The 22,544-nt window shown below is 42.4% G+C and overlaps 1 protein-coding gene across 5 annotated transcripts in view; it reads right to left on the bottom strand.

The window, feature by feature from the left end:
* Positions 1-19,182, bottom strand: part of spdl1 (spindle apparatus coiled-coil protein 1) — a 52,145-nt gene extending 32,963 nt beyond the window's left edge. For 2 of the 5 annotated variants that reach the window (XR_015080075.1, XM_086001977.1), the window contains exons 1-3: positions 19,019-19,182; positions 5,668-5,850; positions 4,871-5,047 (exon numbers count right to left, since the gene is read on the bottom strand). Coding sequence is in view for 3 of the 5 variants with exons in the window: in XM_086001977.1 (XP_085858103.1) it covers positions 4,871-5,047; positions 5,668-5,841 (351 nt within the window). In the remaining 2 variants the exon portion in view is untranslated. The remainder of the gene's footprint in view (positions 1-4,870; positions 5,048-5,667; positions 5,851-19,018) is intronic. The other 3 variants (XR_015080076.1, XM_086001978.1, XM_086001976.1) reach the window with 2 other exon arrangements.
* Between the last annotated feature and the right edge of the window lie 3,362 nt (positions 19,183-22,544).

Here is a 22,544-nt window from a genome sequence, read left to right on the forward strand (position 1 = left end):
GAAAATTGTCAGAAGATCTCAAACTCCTAAAAGGAACATAATGGCCTTAATAGAGATTGCTCTAAATCCATTTCACTGCCTCCCAGTGCAACCCTCTTCTCCTTTCCTTTCCAACCATAGCCTTAAAGAGGCCAATGGACCAGCCATCTCCTATATCCACCAGTCAAATGCAACTTGGGTAGGGACGTAAAATGGGCAGCATCGCATCTGGCACCAGTTATACGCCCCCTCCAATAGTCAGTCTTGGAACTGAATATCAGACGGGACGTGTAACGGGCAGCATGTGCAATACCACCTGCTTTGTGTCACTGCCCAAGTCAAATTTCATGCCCATGATGTTTAGATTCAAATTCTGTAATAAATAGCAGAGAAAAAATCAAATTCATAAGCTATCTCAGCCAAGCAAAGCCTCTTCCAAGATGCTCCCTTTCCATGAATACGGCAAGCAAAATATAGGCCCAATGCTGTCTTAGCTTAAATATAGCTGCCCACTAGAACCAATGTCTGGGCTGCAATGATTGATGGCCAGTGTAGCAAAATGTCTTTGCTGATTAAGATTGGCTGTCATTATGCTTGATCGAATTTTTAATGGACCAGCATGCCTTAAGAGACTGAAGGCCATGTTGCTGGGCAAATTCCGTAATCAACAGAACTGCTGCAGTTGCAAGCTATTTACAGATAAGAAAGTAGACAATGAGGTGTTGTGCGACAAACTTAAATAAACAATGGAACCGTCTTGAGGACCCCTGACTGAATGAATTAAGCCGACATGTACAAAAGGTCGTCTGGTGGAAAAGTACCAGAACCAACCAACAGATTTGGACACATGCCAAGAAAAGCATATAAAAGGGGAGAGTTAACAACCAGAATGGGCTGCAGTTGGAAGGAGGTGGTTTGGCGAGTCATCTTGCCTACGAGGATCAGACTACAGTCGGAAAGAGGTGGCCTAGCCAATCATCTCGCCTACGAGGACCTACAATCAATGCTGGACTGATCATCTGCGGGTGGTTGTATGTACGATCTCTTGTAACATTGTTGGTGTACTGCTCGAATTTATAGCAATAGTGATAGGGGTTTTGAATCTGTCTTAAGGACAATAAAATCTTAAAGACGGAACTCATGTGTCTGTATAATTTCTTGTAAATCTCAAGTATGAATCAGTAACCTGTAGGTCTCAGGAGTGAGATCTTACAGATCTTACACCAGTTCTCAAATCTTTTAGAGTGGGAAACTATTAAGCCTTTTATAGATAGTGTGACAGTTCAATAATTGAAACTGATTAACTTCCAACTGTACAAAAAGCAATTGTGCAGCACTCCTACATTCCCAACCTCAATGTTGTGAATAATGGTTGAGGGAAAAAATGTCACCGGGAGTACCAATGAAGAGCTTTACAAGGCGAGAAAACAGAATTTGACACTTGTTTTAAACAAGGTATTGAGATCTCAAGTTTTCCCAAATTGAACTGAACTCTAGTACAGGAAACTTTGGTTTATCCGGAGGTTGTATGTCCGGAAACCTCGATCCAACAGCAGAAATCAGCAGCCGTTTCGTTAGGTTTTTTTTCTTTTTTTCTTCTTCTCCTTGCATTTTTTTTTTTTTTATAAAAACAGTCAGTCTCTGGAAAGCCTCTCTGAAGCTGTTGCTAAGCTACAGAGATGCTTCCAAGGTACAGGCCGACTGTTTACAAGCTGTTGCTAAGCAACAGTGTTTGTTGTCAGATACGGAGATGAAAACCTCCTAGCAACATGGTCTTCAGTCTCTTAAGGCATGCTGGTCCATTAAAAATTCGATCAAGCATAATGACACTAATCCTTCAACATTAGTGCTGGTCTGTCCGGAAGTTTTCATAGATCGGCATCACGCCGGTCCCGTCGGTGCCGGATATCGCGAAGTTTCCTGTAATATCGTTTACAGTTCGAAATACTCCTTTCAGTAAACACAGGTGAAGCATCCCTTTTCAACAATATGTAGCGGAGTACTCCTGAAGACCCAGTTGCGTGTAACCAAGAGGTAAACAAGCTTTACAGGGTCACTTAAAATATTAGGTTTTGTTCAATGCTCTTGTTTTCATAACCAATTTAAAGCCCTAAAAGATGTCCAAGAGTTCATAGCAAATGAACTTGGACAACAAGGAATAGTTAGGCTGCTGCCTTGGCCAGGGTAGATTAAAACAACCGTGGTGAACAATAGTTCCAGATATTTCTAAAGAAACTGTAGCATATTTTCACACATGAAGAGCAGTGCCTGGAAAGATGCTTACTCATCACATTGGCCCAGAATTTGCGGTCCAGATGACTGCGAACTGGCAACATTCACCGTCATTTCACCTTTGAAACAGACTGCAACTTCAGGATTTAGCGCATGCGCAGCCTAATGCAGAAATCCTGAAGTTGTGGTCTATCATTCATTGCTCCTCTACAGGCTGCACTGTGCCCCACGCCACCTGACCAGAGCCAGCAATCAGTAAAATCTCTCAAATCATGAAAACTTCAGCTCTTCGACGGTAATTACGTTGTTAAATACTCCATTAAAAAAGTTAGACCCTTTTGGATTAGGTGTAACTGGGGATTTAACAGCGTATTGACTGCTAAACAAAGGTTATGACCCTGAAAAACTAATTTTAATTTTGGAGTGTCAAATTTATCCATTTTAATGAGAATTAAAACTTAAGAAAGTTGAATTTTAAAAAAAAATATTAATTACCCAGTTCCTGGTTTGCTGTCGGTGAGAATTCTGTGTTTTGATTGGCTGCTTAGACAGCTTGTTGACGTCACAGCAGCTCTTCGCTGGGAATCCCCATTAACCTCCGTTAATTTCAATTACTCGTCGGAAAACCCCAAATTCTCAAAACAGAGATCGCGAGATCTTTGTGCGAAACTTACTTCGGGGCCAACGGCGAACGCCTTTGCTTCGCCGCTGACTGCAAATTCCAGGCCATTAGTTCTTTATTAAAACACTTTCACCTAGCCTGTTTGATGTAATTTTCAGACAACAGATGGTGCCTTAATTACAGCGGTGTAAAGACCATGCAGATTACAATGTTTGCCAGCCACACATCATTTATCCAGAATTCTTTTTGGGAGGCGGTAAAGAGAAAAGGACAGGGAGATGGTCAAAATGTAAGGTAACTGAAGGGTTAACTAATCTGTTTATATAACGATTCCTGAACAGGGTTCTGAAGCATGCAATTAAACTAAACAAGAACAAATTGATGCCTCAAAAGATTAAAGACTTGGAACTGGTACAGATGGTTGATACATTAATGTCTTGCAGCTCACTCCCATGTGTAACAGAGATAGGTAGGAGATTAAATTACAAACTGCAACACTGGAATATGATCGATTTAGAGAAAACATTGCAACTCAGATTAGACTGCAGCCGTGAAAAATTACTCCCTGGTATCATACACTAAAGATTTCTGGTATGGTTTCATTCACATTTTGTGTTGGGAGTGCCAATGTCAAGAGGCAGAAGAAGTTATAGGTTAGATGTGGCCAACGCCTTAAAGCTAAAAAGCTCCCCAAAAAAATGGATTGTGACAACAGTTATACATTGTAAATATATAATGCTGCTTTGCTCACCAACTAAAACTGGCACAAATAATGACTTACAAGAAATTTTGAAATATAAAGCAATAATTGTTGCCAACTGTTTTCTTGAAATCTCTCTCATTCCCTCTGTTGCCAGAGCATTTATTTTGTTCCTTAAACCCAGTGCGTCCCTGTTAAATAACGTCACCGTTTGTTTCCAACATGTAGCATGCTGCTGCCACGCCCTCTCTGTTCCCTTGCCACACTCTGGACCAATTTATTACTGAAGTGCCCAATCTGCTTAGGTAGCCCAGCCCCTTGATATGGTGCTGCTTTTGGGGTAAAAGTGATAAAAATGAGTTGATTTATATGGCAGCTAATTCAAAATATTTTGTTATACAAGTCAGAATGGAAGGAAGGCTGTCCGGTTGCTCATCCTGGGATGAGAGGGTTGTCCTATGAGGAAAAAATTGAGTAGATTGGGCCTGTACTCTCTGGAGTTTAGAAGAATCAGAGGCAGTTTCATTGAAACATACAAGATTCTGAGGGGGATTAACAGGGTAAATGCGGAGAGGGTGTTTCCCCTGGCTGGAGAGTCTAGAACGAGTGGGATTAGTCTCAGGATAAGGGATCGGCCATTTAAGTCTGAGATGGAGGAATTTCTCACTCAGAGGGTTGTGAATCTTTGGAATTCTCTAGCCGAGAGGACTGTGGATGCTGAATCGTTGAGTATATTCAAGGCGGAGATCGATAGATTTTTGAACTCTAGGGGTATGGAGATCGGGCAGGAAAGTGGAGGTGAAGTCAAAGATCAGCCATGATCTTATTGAATGACGGAGCCACGAAGGGCCATATGCCCTATTCCTGCTGCTAATTCTTATGCTCCTATGACTAACCACATCCTTTGTACTATTTTGCATTTCTCACATCAGAATTGAACAGGTTGATAGTTACAAAAAGTTCCATTTCAACAAAGATCCATATACTGCTAAGAAGATGTTGGTTGGCCACCTCTGTTCTAGGCCACTGATACACAAGGCATTTTTGTATTGTGCCAATGCCACTTGGCTTCACAAGCACAGGTCTGGTGCAGCACGCTGCAAAGCAAGTATTAAAACTGCACAGGACTCACCAAGACTGGCAGCCTGGAGGATCTGCTAAATATAGTCACCAGCAGATGGCTCTGTTAATTTCCTTATGACTGCTTAACAGGAACAGGAAATTCTGCTGGACATCTAAAGGGAACTAACTATTCATTTTGGTGTGAGACACAATGTACTTAAACACACTGCAGAGTTAAACTTATTTACATCTCATTAGTTCGAATCAGGTCATACCTTGCTCTTCAACTCATTCATTTCGCGAGCATGAATTCTCTCCAGTTGTTCCTGTTGTTGACTTAGCTGTGCTTTTTGCTGCTGTTTGATGCTCTCAACATCTGAACTCAGACTCTCTAACATACGGTTTTTGAGTTCCACCTCTCGCTGCAGTGAATATTTGTCCTGCTCCAAAACCTGTTCAAAGATTACAGAAGAAAAATTAAAATGAGAAAATGTACATGATTTATTATTCCATTGAAACACAAACTTACCATTCGACTCCTCGTAAGTGCAAATAACTGACAGTTTCTAATTAATGTCTTGCGCGAGATGCTTAAAACAACAAGATGGTGAAAGTAAGCTTTTCTGTGTGGCATGGTGAGAGGAAGGGGAAGGTTGGAAAAAGTTTGTTGAAATAAACTGATCAATGCAGGATTCCAGAGGTATCCTGTAATTAGAATTGTGATGATATTTTCCCCTTAAAGACAACTTAATTTATCAGGCAGTATAGCATATTGGAGCTGCATCGTAATATGCAATACAAGATGAGTCAGTGACGAAAGACAATGCATTTTCCCTGCAGGGGAAATATGTTACAAAAAAAAAATCACACCAAGCTGCTCTTGTGTATCACCCTGTGACTTGATTCAAGCAGCACTGACCCGTGATCAGCCCGTGGATGTACAAATGGGAGAAAATTCTTTCTTGGGGAAATAAGCCTGAAATTACATAATGGTAAATGACCATTCCTAGAGTCACTTCCCCATTCATTCAATCAGCGGCTCAATGCATTCAGTAATCTCTACACACGCTACCTCTCTGGCAGCAGCAAATTCATTTGTCGTTTCGGTCAATTTGTTGTCCAGCTCAGCTTCGTTTTTCAGCAGCTCTAGCCCGTACTGAGCTGCCTTCATTCTCTCATTTTCCGACTCCTGGAGCTGCTGCCGAAGTTGCTGGATCACCTCTTCCAACTCTGAAATAGTCGCCATCTTGGGATGCTGCAAGGTAACAACAAGGTGAGCTGGCATTTCATTTTTGGTACTGAAGATTACAAAGTTCTTATAGACACAGGGCTAGAATCAAATTGGAGAGATGTACGCAGGACTGAAAATGAAAACATACGCTAAAGCTCCCTGATGGCTGTGAGTACATTTAATGGGGAAAGCAGGAACAGGCTGGGTCTCTTTTCTCTTGAAAAAGAGAAGGCTGAGGGGGTGTCCTAATAGAGTAGACACAGAAATAGTGTTTCCACTTGTGGGGAAGAGGCCATCAATAGAAGATAGTCAACAAGAAATCAAATAGGGAATTCAGAAGAAGCTTCTTTACCCAGAGAGTGGTGAGAATGTGGAACTCGCTACCACAGTGAGTGGTTGAAGCGAATAGTATCGATGCATTTAAGGGGAGGCTGGATAAGCATATGAGGGAGAAGGGAATAGAGGGTTATGCTGATAGATTTAGATGAGGAAAGACAGGAGGAGGCTTGAGTGGAGCATAAACGTCCGCATGAACTGGTTGGGCTGAATGGCCTGTTTCTGTGCTGTATATCCTATGCAATCCTAGGCATAATACTGAGTCATACAAAGAAGGAAGGTCCCAGCTTTAATCACTGATTGCGCAGGATTAACTCATTTCAGCCATGGTGACCATGAAGATTCTGCAATCACTTCTGTGAGCCTGAACTTGGGGGTGGAAGAGATGGAGAAAGGGCTAGAGGTTAGAAAAGAACCAAGGTACTCAGAGATAGCCCTGCATAAAAATGTGCACATGTACAAGTTGGACAGGACAGAATCAGGATTAACTGTGATGGTGCTACAGCAAAGTAGCCTGCCACTATAACCTGCTTAAACTCACACAAGAGAATGCCATTTGAGTGAGGCATCAGACAGCTGTGCCACTGCCTTTGGAACTATGACCCAGCCTGTCACTACCAGCAGAAGGTTTAAAGAGACCAAAAGGAGTGGATTTTAACTAAGATTAAAAGAACTTCACCAATAGAACCCTATTAAAATATTTAAATTATTAAATATCCTTTAGGTATGTGTGTTTTTAAAAAAAAAATTGTTTTAAGTGCATTTTTTAGGGCTCCACCAGATATTCCTTTCATGCTCAGCATCGCAGAGCAGGCCCAGAAGCAACTCTATACAAACCACTGTCTGATGATGTACGATATTGACCAGCTCGCAACAGAAATCCTCTACTGTAAATTAGTTCAGGTTTTCAGGCAATAGAAGGAAAAATACTAATCAGACTATGTGACTTAAACATGCTTTGTTTATCAATAATAAAAAGTAAACATGGCAGAAAATCAATGCCTCAAATTACACATTTAACTCGCACATCCTTAGATTGTACTAAAATAAAAGACATAACATTGGTAAGTTTCATTGTAATACTACACTTGGAACCAGTGTCCACAACATAAAACTTATATAGAAGGCTTTGACAGACTACCATGAGGTCTCCAACTTCTAAAATGTTGAGAATCAAAAAAGTAAAACTGCAATTTTCAGAACTTAAACCAAATTCTTTATCTTGGTTTTGAGATGATTCGAGGAAGCTTTGTTTATGCGGAGACCTGACTTCAGAGTTAAGCATGGAGTCTGTGGACAACTGACTGGAGCTGCTGCGGAGCAGATCCCGGGCCTTATTTTGTGAAGTTCAGTGCAAGTGAGCAGAGAAAAAAATAAAAAAATCGCACATGCTCAGAATGTTCCAAAAGTCAATGTATGCAGCGAATATTGCTCAAGTCTGACATAAGAAATTAGATCAAGGATGAAGTCCAAGAGATTTATGTTCTGTACCCAAGGACAGCAGAGTATTGCTTCACTAAAAACAAGTTACGGAATACAAATAGAACAGAAAATACTGGAATGACAGTATAACCTACTGGTCATACACCAAACAATGTTCAAAATAATCGTCTCATTCTTGGATAACTAACTTTACCATACGACAACATTTTAAATTTGTGTGCTTACAACCTATATAACATCACACCTACACAGTAGCTGTCTGGGTTGAACTTTTGCAAGGCAAAACTGAAATTTCAAAAACCTCTACACAAGTTACATTTGCAGAGAGCAAGGTAAGTGGCCCGAGGAGAAAGATCTGGGCACCAATTAAACGGCAGCAGTGTTTCACCATTTATTAAGACCCAATATCTCTAGTAATTCTTGATCAAAATGTTAATTTAAATGAAAAAAATCAGTCTCAACTTGCATTCATAGTTTCACTTGCAGTTTTAAACAATAAAAATCAATCTAGTCAATCACTTTAGATTTTAGGTAATGAAAACGTGTCCAAAATACTTTGCACTATTTGTTATAAATTTAGAGGCTTCTCTTATATATTCTCAATTACAGCCGTGCTAGGTCGCCCCCATAAACAAACAAACAAAGTCAGAGTCTCTTACTCTTAGGGGTATTGCCTAATATCCAACTACATGAGACCATAACCCAGGTGTGTAGCAATAGTAGCCCCTTGTGATCCAAACCAGATATTCATGTTTTTCGCTAATGCTTCCACATGTGCCTCTCCAATCTTCTCAAAAGGTGGACTGAGACAACACCCAGTAAGACAAGGCCAGGTACGATTCTTTGAGCTGCTTTATGTCACAGTAGGTAAATGTACAGAACCACAACTATGACCAGACTTAATTTGTAATGACAGGCTCCTTAAAATATGGTTTAAAAAAAAGTCAACTATATTCTGAGATACAAGTTTCTTTACCCATGACATTTTTAATAAGGTACAAAAATCAACTTGGAGACTTGCTGTGCACAAATTGGTTGCCATGTTTCTGACAATAAATGATTATACTTCAAAAAGTACTTCATTGGCTATAAAGTGCTTTGGGAAGTCCGGGGCTCATGAAAGACACTATATAGTGTAAATGAAAGTTCTTTCTTCTTCTTCTACCATGAACCTCTTATAGCCCGAGTACCATTTCTTTCTTCCACACACGCAGTGTAATCCTCTATGCTAATATTGCAAAATTGTGCACCTGTATTGTGGACACTTATCACCAAAGAAAGAAATACAGGAAACTTTGTGCTATCTGGCACCGACGGGACCGAGCAGCTGCCGTTCCCTCCAAACTGCCGTGCACTCCAGAGCTAATGTTGAAACATACGGAGATTTTCATCTCCGTATAAATCAACAAACCCTGTTGCTTAGCAACAGCCTCTAAACAGTCGGCAAGCGTCTTTGTAGCATCTCTAGCTAAAGCTGTTGCTTAGCTACAGACCTTGCACAGCTTGACTGTTCAAAAAAAGCAAAGAAAAGAAACGAAGCGAATAAAAAACAGCTCCTGATTTTTGCCGGTGGCTCCAGCTTGCCGGATGGTTTGCCTCCGGATAACTCAAAGTTTCCTGTAACTTGCATTTATACAACACCTTTCATGACCACAGACATACCAAAGCACTCCACAGTCAAGGAAGTGCTTTCGAAGTGCACTCACTGTTGTAATGTAGGCAAACATTTTTTTTTTAATTATTTGTTCCTGGGATGTGTTGCTGGCAAGGCCAGCATTTATTGCCCATCCCTAATTGCCCTCGAGAAGGTGGTGAGCCGCCTTCTTGAACCGCTGCAGTCCGTGTGGTGAAGGTACTCCCCATGGAGCCTCCTCAGTTGTTTAATGGTCCACCACCATTCACGACTGCATGTGGCTGGACTGCAGAGCTTCGATCTGATCCGTTGATTGTGGGATCGCTTCGCTCTGGCTATAGCATGCTGCTTCCGCTGTTTAGCATGCATGTAGTCCTGTGTTGCAGCTTCCCCAGGTTGGCCCCTCATTTTTAGGTACACCTGGTGCTGTTCCTGGCATGCTCTTCTACACTCCTCACTGAACCAGGGTTGGTCCCCTGGCTTGATGTCAATGGTAGAGTGAGGGATATGCCAGGCCATGAGGTTACATATTGTGGTGGAATACAATTCTGCTGCTGCTGATGGCCCACAACATCTCATGGATGCCCAGTTTTGAGCTGCTAGATCTGTTCTGAATCTATCCCATTTAGCACGTTGGTAGTGTCACACAACATGATGGAGGACATGCAGTGGTCACTGCTACCAATGCTGTCATGGACAGATGCATCTGTGACAGGCAGATTGGTGAGGACGAGGTCAACTAGCTTTTTCCCTCACGTTGGTTCTCTCACCACCTGCCGCAGGCCCAGTCTGGCAGCTATACCCTTCAGGACTCCGCCAGTAGTGGTGCGACCGAGCCACTCTTGGTGGTGGATATTGAAGTCCCCCGCCCAGAGTACATTCTGTGCCCTTGCTACTCTCAGTGCTTCTTCCAAGTGGCGTTCAACATGGAGGAGTACTAATTCATCAGCCGAGGGAGGGCAGTAGGTGGTAATCAGCAGGAAGTTTCCTCGCCCGTGTTTGACCGGATGCCATGAGACTTCATGGGGTCTGGAGTCAATGTTCAGGCACTCCCAGGGCCACTCCCTCCCGACTAGACGCCACTGTGCTGCCACCTCTCGTGGGTATGTCCTGCTGGTGGGACAGGACATACCCAGGGATGGTGATGGAGGAGTTCGGGACATTGGCTGAAAGGTATGATTCTGTGAGTATGACTAGGTCAGGCTGTTGCTTGACTAGTCTGTGGGACAGTTCTCCCAAATTTGACACAAGTCCCCAGATGTTGGTGAGGAGGACTTTGCCGGGTCGACTGGGCTGGGTGTGCCATTGCCATGTCCGAGGCCGGTGAGGTCAATCCAGTTTTCTTCTGATTATTGTTAATTGTAGCGGTGTGTTACAACCGAGTGTCTTGCTAGGCCATTTCAAAGGGCAGTTGAGAATCACATATCAGCCAGACCAGGTAGGGACGGCAGATTTCCTTCCCTAAAGGATACTAGTGAACTAGATGGGTTTTTACGACAATCCGGTAGTTTCATGGTCACCATTACTGATACTAGCTTTTTATTCCAGATTTTTATTTAATTAACTGAATTTAAATTCCACAGCTGCCACGTCTCTGCATTATTAGTCCAGGCCTCTGGGTTACTAGTCCAGTAACATGGTAGCGAATTTGCACACATTAACATCTCACAAACAGCAATGATATAAATGACCAGATAATCAGATTTTAGTGGTGTTGGTTAAGGAGTAAATGTTGCTTGACTTGTCTGTGGGACTGTCATGGACACCGGGAGATCGCCCCTGCTCTTCTTTGAATAGTTCCATGGGATCTTTTATATCCACCCGAGAGGACGAAACCTCAATTTAACATCTCATCCGAAAGGTGGAACCATTTGACAGTGCAGCGCTCCCTCAGTACTGCACTGCAATGTCAGCCTAGATTATGTGCTCAAGTTTCTGGAGTAGAACTTGAACCCATGACCTCTGACTCGGGCAATAGTGCCACCACTAAGCCAAGGCTTACCCCAAGACTTAATCATGTTGAACCCATTATGACCCCAAACATCTATACATAGTTGGGGGTGGAGGTACACAGACTGATTTACCCAACTGGCCAGCCAGGACATTCTGAGAACTAGAGCCACTACTGCAACTGACAACAAATGATTTCCATGGTGACAAGCACTGAATTTTCTCAAATTACTTAACCCCAAAAGTAGACTCTTGAGAACAGCTCTGTCACCAATATCCCATGCTTGGCACTGACCTTTATACATATCCATGAAATTTTGCCAAAACAGTTGGCCAAATCTCAAGGATGTGTCATAGCTAGTTTCATATGACATCTACATATGTGCACACATGAGCAGCATAGGGCGACGCCAAGACTAGTCACACTGCTTTGTAGTCTGGTAAATATCCTCTATTTATCTGGCAGATAAGATCAACAAATATTAAAGAAACAGAAACAAAGATTTGATGGGGTGGGTGGGGAAGGAAGGGTGGGGGTTAAAGGGAAGAAAATAACCAAGTAGTAGCAAAGTGTGGAAATGAATCCCCTTAGTGAAGTCAGGAATGCTTAGGACACTCATATTTTAGAATTATGGGATGTACACCATCAGGGATCTCAAATGGTACTTTTAGTTATCCCAGCGCACCAAAGTCAATTCACACACCACCAATAAAAATGACCCAAGGTCAAGTCATTGGCATTACCTCTTGATTAAAAATAACCTTTCATTCCACAGACATAATTTAAAATACCGAAAAAAAATTCACTTCCCAAGTAAAAAAGAACAGGAACAATCTAACCACAAGAAAATGATGCATCGGAATTCTTGTAGTTAGAGAGCTCGGACTAGTGATTGCAAAAATCAGACCAGTAATTTTTTTGACCAGACAGACAGAAAAACATTTTTCAACTTCCTACATGAGCTACTAATATCCTGTAACCACACAGTAAAATTAGTAACTTAAAATCTTGCACTGTGCAACACAAGATATAGAACTAATCAAATCAAATCAACTTTTATTGTCATTGTTAGTGCACAAGTGCAGTACAACGAAATGTAGGCTTGCGGCTCCCGAGAGTGTACATTTGGATTAAGACATTTAAACATTCAACATACATTTGGCTTGTAGTATATTAACATAAACATAACCATAATAAAGTGCATTGGCAGATGTGCAGGCTTTAGAGTTTATTTGTGGAGTTCAGTAGGATGACAGCCCTGGGAAAGAAGCTGTTCCTAAATCTGGTCGTACGGGTGCGAATGCATCTGTAGCGTCTCCCAGATGGCAGGAGGGCGAACAGACTGTGGCTGGGGTGGGTAGGGTCTTTGATGATGGACCGTGACCTCCGTAGACAGCGTTTCTGGTATATGTGCTCTATGGTCGGTAGCCGGGTGCCGGTAATGCGTTGGGCAGTTTTGACTACCCGCTGCAGGGCTTTCCGGTCATAGTGGCTACAGCTGCCATACCATACTGTGATAGTTTGTCACGATGCTCTCTATAGTGCAGCGGTAAAAGTTAGAGAGGATCAGGGGTGACAGGTTACATCCCTTCAGCCTCCTTAGGAAATATAGGCGCTGCTGGGCCTTCTTCACCAGAGAGGAGGTGTTGAGGGACCAGGAGAGGTCTTCCGTGATGTGGACTCCGAGGAACTATACTGAGATACACCTTCCTATTACATAAAAATTCAGATCCAAGCATCAAGTTTAAAAACACATGCACAAAATGTGACAGCTCACTGCAAAATCTGACTGTGATGCAGCCTAATGGAATCACATTAGCAAAAGTGTTTTTTATATAAAGATTACATTATTCAATGTGAATGATTTAATGGGCAGTAGTGCAAACATGAGCAGCAACGTCAATTATGATCAGCATCACTTCAATAATGCTAATTTAAACTTTTTTTCAACAACATTATTTTTCTCTAAGTTATGTAGATTCTGATCCAAGGGTAAAAAGTCTCAGCAAACAAGTCAGCATTTAATTGCACAATTACCTTTGTGCCATGCCAGTGTTGCCTGGTCAGGAAAAGTGTACTGAGAAGATGAAAGAAAGCAAGAATTTGAAGTGTTAAACTTCTGCAGATGCACAAGGTTGGCAGTGCAGTACAGGACGACAGTCGAAAGAATAAACCCTGTTCAATACATGCTTGAGCGATCTTTTGCTCAGCTTTGGTACTACTTGTTCCAAAGTGCTTAGTTAGAGAAGTCTTCGTGATGCTGTCGGTGCCTGACTCAGTTGAACTGTACAGAGGATAGACGTGCACAGACTGCAACTGAGCAGCCGCAAGCCTAAAAACTAAACGACTCTCGGATTCCATCTCTGCTACACTCACTATCCAAGCTGAATCCATTATCTATTATTTATATTGTTATAAAATGTCAGCAATATAATTGATGCTCATGGTCCTTCTAAAACATTTTGGCTTGTCCAGATTAGTGCAGTTCTAATTCTATACAATTAGAATGGTAATATTGAACTGTTGGCTTCCAGTATTCTTCCTGCATTATCCAAAGTGGGTACAACTGCTCTCTCACTGGTACTGTTCCTAAAGACAAATATATGAATGCAGATACATGTAATATCCAATCTCAAACTCCTTCACTCTCAGCAACCTATACTTTCAGTACACAGCATCCACCATAAATTCCAAGTAAACATCAATCTCCTAAACCATGGGAGAATAACTCACCCAACAGATCAGCGAGTGCATTTGAATGTTAGTACCACACTGTGCTCCTAAACACAGAGCTTCTTGTGTGTATAGTTTAAAAAAAATCCCAGCACTTTTGTGCCTATGTTTACATAAAACACAGGGCCTAGGTTACATTGTTGGCACAGCAACCATTTGCACATAAACTCCAGGGCAGTCTGTTTTCTGTCTCTCGAAAGAAATTTCTGCCCTGTTGACTTTTACCTTCAGAAAATTAATTTTGCCCACAGATTTACAGCTGGTCTAAATACCAAGTTATTTGCTTTAAAGTTATTATAATTCATGACCATACTTAAAAGCAAGATGTAAAGAAGAATTCATGCACATTTCACCATAAAACAGATGCAAATTTGCATCTTGGCAGAGACACAGCTTACTTTGTTAAATTGGCAGATGAGCAACTTCTCACCATTAGTTCCTGCATTTTAATTTTGAGCCCAGCAATTCAAGGAACTTTGTTTCCTTGAAAAACTCCATTGTTAATAACCTCGTGTAAACTTCCATTGATTGAACCTGTCCATAAACACTGTCCATCAATGTCTTAGGACAGTACTAGAGACTCCGAACTTACTTTATTTAAAAAAAAAAATTTTTGTTTAGGTGATTGCATTTTCGTGGGCGGAAAACTGTATTTTTGGAAAGAGTGGCAGCTCCATGTTGATCGACTGCTTCAAAGTTCAGCCATTAGTTAAATGCCTGAGAGAATTAAAATAATTCAGTTATACACAAGGGATATGATTAGCCATTATTTAGTACCACATTAAAAGATTAAATATCTCATGCATACACCCCTCTCCGAGTGGATGCATTATCCAAGCTCGATGATCATCTTGCATGAATAGGAAAGGAATTTTGATAATGGACAGTAATGTCTGTATGTGCAGGACCAATTTCCTACTGGAGCTTTACAGTGACATCTCAACACAGTTGATTTTAAAGGAGTTTGCCCCACTAGTCTCCTTGCATTCGGCTACACAACCACTCACCAGCCAAAACAAAGAAGCGACTTGCTCCTTACGCTGTGCTTGCACGAAGGGTCTCCAACCCAAAAGTCAAGACATCTGTCCTCCCCAGAGCGGAGGCAGGTTGACATTTGGGCTGGAGGCTCTTCGTCATAGCACAACGTCAGCTGGGGTCTGAGCCCAAGATGCAGGCAGGTTCTTTTTTCTCTTTGTGGTTGGCAGGTCTACTGGGTTTCACATGCACAGTTTTAATTTATTTGATGCACGGCAACTTTTTTCTTCATATAGAACATAAGAATTAGGAGCAGGAGTAGGCCATACGGCCCTTCGATAAGATCATGGCTGATCTTCGAACTCAACTCCACTTTCCCGCCCGATCCCCATATCCCTTGATTCCTCGAGTCCAAAAATATATCGATCTCAGCCTTGAATATATTCAATGACTGAGCATCCACAGCCCTTTGTGGCAGATAATTCCAACGGTTCACAACCCTCTGGAGTGAAGAAATTCCTCCTCATCTCAGTCTTAAATGGCCGACCCCTTATCCTGAGACTATGCCCCCTAGTTCTAGACTCTCCAGCCAGGGGAAACAACCTCTCAGCATCTACCCTCTCAATCCCCTTCAGTATCTTCGATGTTTCAATGAGATCATCTCATTCTTCTGAATTCCAGGGAGTATAGGCACAACCTACTCAATTTCCCATGTGTTTGTGCACATGGACCCGTGTCTCTTTTCATTCCTGCATCTATTTGCATATTCTGTGTTCTTTCGATAGGTTTGCGTGATCACGTAACTTTTCTACTGAGCAGTTTGCAAATCATTTAACACATGAACTCCCTCTCTGGAACTGGTGCAATTGCTGGTCTTTATCTCCATAATCTGTTGTTTCCGTTTACAGATGCTGATGACTAGTGCATATCCAGCATTTTCTGTTTTATTTCATAAATAAAAGGAGCATTTGGAAGCACTAGTGGGTTAATGGCCCATTAATGTTAATTAAACTCACTCTCTCAATTACATAGCAAACTCCATCAAACCAGAAACCTCAATATCATCGGCACTAAACAAAATATTGAAAATTATCAAGGGATGAAATAAAATATTAAATCACAGCTCTTAGCAACTTTTACAATTGGTGAGATTCCCTTATTATAGCAAAACTGGGAAAGATCTGTACAGGTCAAAAAGGGAAATGCTAATTGCCGCTTACATAGATAGTATTATACATCCAGCCCATCAACAGCCAGAAAGGGCAACAAGAGTTATATTTGCCACTGTCATACAGGCAAAATTTACTTATTTAGGTGGCCTCAGTGTTGCCAAAGGCAAAGTAAGGGCTGCCATCAATGGTTCCACTTTAAAGGGAGCATAAATGGACTGTTTCATAACAAATGTAAAAGAAAACAGTTTACTGTACTGCAGTTATACAGAGAACAGAACGTGCTTTAAAAACAGCTTAAGCCAGTAGCAATTTATACTGCCATCTCTGTACTGTCAAAAGTCAGGGAGTACTGCATGTGTGCATGATCTTACACAAGTACAAACACTACTAAACAATGCCCCAACATATCAAATCTTCACCATTAAAAAGTGGGTGGTTAGCTCTTTAGTAATCTTAAAAATATGAAAGTGGACCAGAAATTTGAATCTATGTTTAGAAAGTCAACTTTGCACCCGCCACAATTATACTGCAATCAATGTGAAACCAAAGCAATGTGAAACATAAGAGGTGACCTGTGAATACATAACAGTACAATCTAAAGCACGTAGTGAATTATGCAAGCCCTACAAATTTACAAAAAAGGTAATTTGCTAAGTTTACAGTCTATGTAAAACTTTGAACCTCTGCAGGAAGGGTCAGCGCTGCAGACTCTCCAGCGCCAGTGCCTCGGTAGCAGGAGAGAACAAGAATACTTTTAAAGAGATTATAATTGACATTTCCAAGCTGTCTCGGGATTAGATATGCTTAGCATAATTTATTTTTCCACATTAAAAAAAAAAGGTTGAGGCATTGCACTTTGAATTTACGGCGGCGCACATTGCAGATGCCAGTAAATCTGATCCTCTACTGTTGATCTTACAGATTTGACACAGACCTGTCAAGTTTCATAAAATGTAGCATGTCACTTTTTGTAAAGGAAAAATTATCTCTTTCTGCAATTCTCAAAACAAGATATTACCAGTATCACTCATTTCTATAATCTTGCAATTTTCCAACAAGCTCTTGCATTTATATAGTGCCTATAGTGGAAAAGAAAGGGAGGTTGGAGATGGGGTGGCAGTTTGCAAGGACAGATAGGTCAAGGGTGTTTTTTTTTTAAAGACAGGGTTTATGACAGCAGTTTTGAAAAGAAGGAGGACTGTATCGGAGGAGAGGGAACCATTTAGTGTCATCACACATAGGTGGCCAGTACTTTAATGGGAATTGACTTTAAGAAAAGAGGTGAATTTCATGAGCAAGGTGAGCTTGGCTGAGAGGATGAGAGAAGTGCAGGGGGTATCAGGAGGGAGCAGGTTTGTCTTTAAGGGGAAGTAGGAAAGCAGAAACAGCTGAACTGGTGGTGTCAATCTTCATACTAGTTGGACAGTAGATTGGAGGGGGCGGGAAGAGGTGTCTAAGCAGATGGTTGGTGTATCCGTCTCTTTCAAAAGGAAATAAAATGTCATTTCCAAAGTCTAATCTTAGCAATATTGTACACAAGTTTGTTCAATTTAGCTGAAGGCATCGAATTTTTATACATGTTCTGATATGGATGACAAACATGTGAACAAAAACATGACATTCCAAAAAGATATGCATACACATAACAAATCACATCAAGCAAAGTAGGACAGTAAATAAAAGGACGCATTTTATCAGTGATCTGAATTTGTCATAAATGCTTAAATGGGCATTTGTCTGCTGGGTATGTAGCAATCATCTGATAGACTGAAACAACATTTGATTTACTGTTTGCTTATGTATTCATTGTGCTCCTGACTCAGTTCCTCCTATAATCCGCAATGCAGTTTAATTTGACACCATTCCAATTGCAGCTTGCAAATAAATGGTAGTTATCCGGTGACCTGCGAGTCTCCTGTCAGCCCGTCTTGTCTCTCTAATGCAGTTTGACAGGTTATTTTTTGAGAGCAGCCAATTTATTTCACTGATTGCTGTCGGTATTTGCAGTAACACCCCCGACAATGTTGTGTCACTGTATCGTTGCAGATTGTGCACTTACAATTAGTTTCCCTCTAAAAACAGGATGCCTTGCCTTTAAAATCTGCAATCACTCCAGGCAATGGGCTGACCCCATTTTAATAAAAGGAATTTGCTGCCCAGCCAACATTATAAATGAACGGGAGCTGTCAGGGTCACAGCTAGTGCAGCCCATCGCATTGGGCCCCCTGGAGACCCAACGCTCTGTTTAAGTGTCAGCCGTGGTTCAGTGGGTAGCACCCTTGCCTCCGAGTCAGAAGGTTGTGCGTTCATGTTCCACTCCAGAGACTTGAGCACCGAAATCTAGGCTGACGCTCCAGTGCAGTGCTGAGGGAGTGCCGCACTGTCAGAGGTGCCGTCTTTCGGATGAGACTTTAAACCTCTCAGATGGGACACAAGATCCCACAGCACTGTTTCCAACGAAGAGCGGGGGAAGTTATCGCTGGTGTCCTGGACCAATATTTATCCCTCAGTCAACATCACTAAAACAGATTATCTGATCATTATCACATTGCTGTTTGTGGGACCTTGCTGTGCGCTTTTTTGGCTGCTGCGTTTCCCACATCACAACAGCGACTACACTCCAAAAAAGTGCTGCCATTGGCTGTAAAACGCTTTGGGACATCCGGTGGTCGTGAAAGACACTGTATAAATGCAAGTCTTTTTTTTCCCTTTTTTCTTTCTTTAAAAAGGCCCTGCGCACCTTCCAGGCAAATGAGGCCGAGAGAAACTGTGCCTTTCAAAAGCAACTGGCGCTCTCCGTCAAGCCTCGCTGTTCGCCGTGAGAAAGTTGACCCAAAACTCGGGGGATTTGCTGCGGCCGGGATCAGAAGGCGGTATTTTTTTTAGCCCCGGCTGTGCGAGGCCTAAATTCCCTCTATCCAATTTTAAAAAATTCCCCCTCCTCTTTACCTGTTTGAGGCACGGTGACGCTGATCTGCACGGCAGCGGTTCCTCCACAGACACGGGGAGACAGACGGACGGACAGCCACTAGCGACGCGCGGACTACGCGCTCTGAGCCCGGTTGACGGCGCCAACCCCCCCCCTACCCGCAGTTTGAACTCGGCACGTTCCGCACCGCCAGCCAATCACCGCGCTCACGCTGCCCAACGGCCGCGGCGCGATCTGAAGGGGGCGGGGCTGCAGCGTGCCAGCCCATTGCAAGAAAGAGCAGCATTTCTATAGCGCCTTTCACAACCCACTGGACGTCTCAAAGCGCTTTACAGTCAATGGAAGTACCTTTTCTTTTGACGTGGAGTCACTGTTGTAATGTGGGAAATTGGTGGAAGATTGCATGATGCAAGGAAGCATTTATAGATAAAGGCGACGTACTGCGGATGCTGGCAATCTGAAATATCAGTAGAAAAGTGCTGGACGTTTTATACATCCCCATCCCAAAATGCTTTACAGCCCAGAAAGTAATTTTTGAAGTGTGGTCACTGCGGGAAACGCAGCAACCAATCTGCGCACAGCAAGCTCCCACAAACATAGAAACCTGGAATACTGCGTGCAGTTTTGGTTTTGGTTTCCATATTTAAGAAAAGATAAACTTGATCTCGAGGCGGTTCAGAGACGGTTCACTCGGTTGATTCTGGAGATGAGGGGGTTGACGTATGAGGAAAGGTTGAGTATGTTAGGCCTCTACTCATTGGAGTTCAGAAGAATGAGAGGCGATCTTATCGAAACATATAAGATTGTGAGGGGGCTTGATCGGGTGGATGCGGTGAGGATGTTTCCACTGATGGGTGAGACTAGAACTAGGGGGCATAATCTTAGAATAAGGGGCTGCCCTTTCAAAACTGAGATGAGGAAAAACTTCTTTACTCAGAGGGCAGTAAATCTATGGAATTTGCTACCCCAGAGAGCTGTGGAAGCTGCAACATTAAATAGATTTAAAACGGAGATAGACAGTTTCCTAGCAGATAAGGGAATTAGGGGTTACGGGGAGAGGGCAGGGAAGTGGCCGTGAGTCTAGGTTCGGATCAGCCATGATCCTATTGAATGGCGGAGCAGGCCCGAGGGACCGTATGGCCTACTCCTGCTCCTACTTCTTATGTTCTTATGTTTATGTTCTTATGAAACATAGAAGATAGGAGCAGGAGTAGGCCATTCGGCCCCTCGAGCCTGCTGCGCCATTCAATGCGATCATGGCTGATCATCCAAATTCAGTACCCTGTCCCTGCCTTCTCCCCATATCCCTTCATCCCTTTAGCCTTAAGAAATATATCTAACTCCTTCTTGAATATATTTAATGAATTGGCCTCTACTGCCTTCTGTGGTAGAGAATTCCACAGGTTCACCACTCTCTGGGTGAAGAAATTCCTCCTCATTTCTGTCCTAAATGGCTTACCCCTTATCCTTAGACTGTGACCCCTGGTTCTGGACTCCCCGGCCATCAGGAACATCCTTCCTGTATCCATAAAGGAAGCATTTATAGATAAAGGAGCCGTACTGCGGATGCTGGCAACCTGAAATATCAGTAGAAAAGTGCTGGACGTTTTATACATCACCATCCCAAAATGCTTTACAGCCCAGAAAGTAATTTTTGAAGTGTGGTCACTGCGGGAAACGTGGCAACCAATCTGCGCACAGCAAGCTCCCACAAACAGCAATGTGACAATGGGTCATCTGATTCAGTGATGTTGGTTGAGGGATAAATGTTGGCCGGGACACCAGCGGCGGGGTAACTCCCCTGCGCTTCTTTGAAATAGTGCCATGGGATCTTTTACGTCCACCTAAGAGGGCAGACGGGGCCTCGGTTTTAACATCTCATCCGAAAGACGGCACCTCCGACAGTGCAGCACTCCCTCAGTACCGCACTGGGACTGTCAGCCTGGGTTTTGTGCTCAAGTCTCTGGAGTGGGACTTGAACCCTCAACCTCTGACTCAGAGGCGAGAGTGCCACGGGAAGGCATTTAAGGGAAGATGAAAAATTCGGTGAGGAACTGGGGAAGAACATGAAACTTTCAGCCCTGTATCAAACCTGTTGCTTTCACAGTTCATAAGACTCCACTATATCAGGATTCTACCTCACTTATTTAATTCCCTGAGTAAATTATGTACAGATTTATTTATTTCTCCCAAAAGCCAATCTTAAGAAGCCCATGGTTCATAAAACAAATGTGTAATTGAACCACAGGGATTAGGAAGGTCCCAGGTTTAATTCTGAGTCTGCCTATTTTAGCTAGGCGTGGGAATGGGGTACTACAATTAGCCTCAGCACTGATAAACAGTGCAAAATGAACCAGAGCTCTTGCTCTTGATTGATGTTCAGTAATCCCTGCAGGAAAGTGCGTGACGAGTACAGGATCAGGCTTAGTCGTGGTGCCAGCTGCAATCAAATATCCTACTGGCACTCACTGTCGGCGTACACATGAAAAATTGGGTAAGGTAGCGGACAGCACATGTTGCCTGTGGAACTATATATCACACCAGATTCACTGTCCGTAGTCGAAGTTGAAAAGGCTGCTTATATCTACATCATTTATGCCATTCGGGATTTCAAAGGCGTGTGTCATGCCTGTTTTTAGTCTTTCTCTTGAATAAAAATAAATTTAGCTCTGTGAATCTCTGCTAACTTAGGGCCTTTAATCCTAAAATCACTGTTGTCCTTTTTTTGTAATCCATCAAATACATCAATGTGCATTTAATGATAAGGCACCAAACATTATACCTAGTGATCTGGAAATGTGGCCTCATTAATGACCTACATGAATGTCAGGCATCCCAAATAGGACTAAATTAAGCTGGTTCTAGGGGAGGCAACCTCTCAGTAGAGCGTCAGAGGTTCAGGGCATGTAACAAGAATATGGAAGGATTTGCTTTTAAACAAAACAGAAGTACATAAAAACAGTTTTGTAGCAACCACGGCAGATTGTAATGAGTAGCATGTCGTACTTTCTCCTGTCATACTGCTTGGTCCTCCTGTGATCTACCAGTGGTGCCATGGCAATTTTAGAAGTGGATATACTGTATATGATGTGTGGGATTTGCTTTCTAGAGCCGTGTCCCCCAGAAAATTTTGATTTATGACACAGTGCATTTTTGAGTAGATATTTTTGTTTCATATTTTTGATGTGTATAATACTCCATGTGAAAGACTTGTACCTCAAGCTAGACAGAATCATGTCTATAGCTAAATAAATATACTTGTTTCTTGACACTGAGCTGTACCTCATCACCACAAAGCCTTGATTCCACAAACAACACTGTGCTGTTTGACATCAATTTGTACATGAGTCATTGGCAAGACTGAAACCATCCCGTTGTGTACTGCCAGAAATCGTGTTTTCCAGTCTCATATTCCATCCCCCTTCCTAGCTACTCAGGCTGAACTCAAAATTGTGCAAATTGGATATCCCATTTGCCCATCAGTTGAGCTTCAAATTCCAAATCCTACCTATCACTGAGACCACACATTTTTTACCTTTAATGTTG

This window comes from Somniosus microcephalus, chromosome 11 (assembly GCF_052327205.1).
Source record: "Somniosus microcephalus isolate GS21.2 chromosome 11, FLI_Smic_1.0, whole genome shotgun sequence".
NCBI classification, from domain to species: Eukaryota; Metazoa; Chordata; class Chondrichthyes; order Squaliformes; family Somniosidae; genus Somniosus; species Somniosus microcephalus.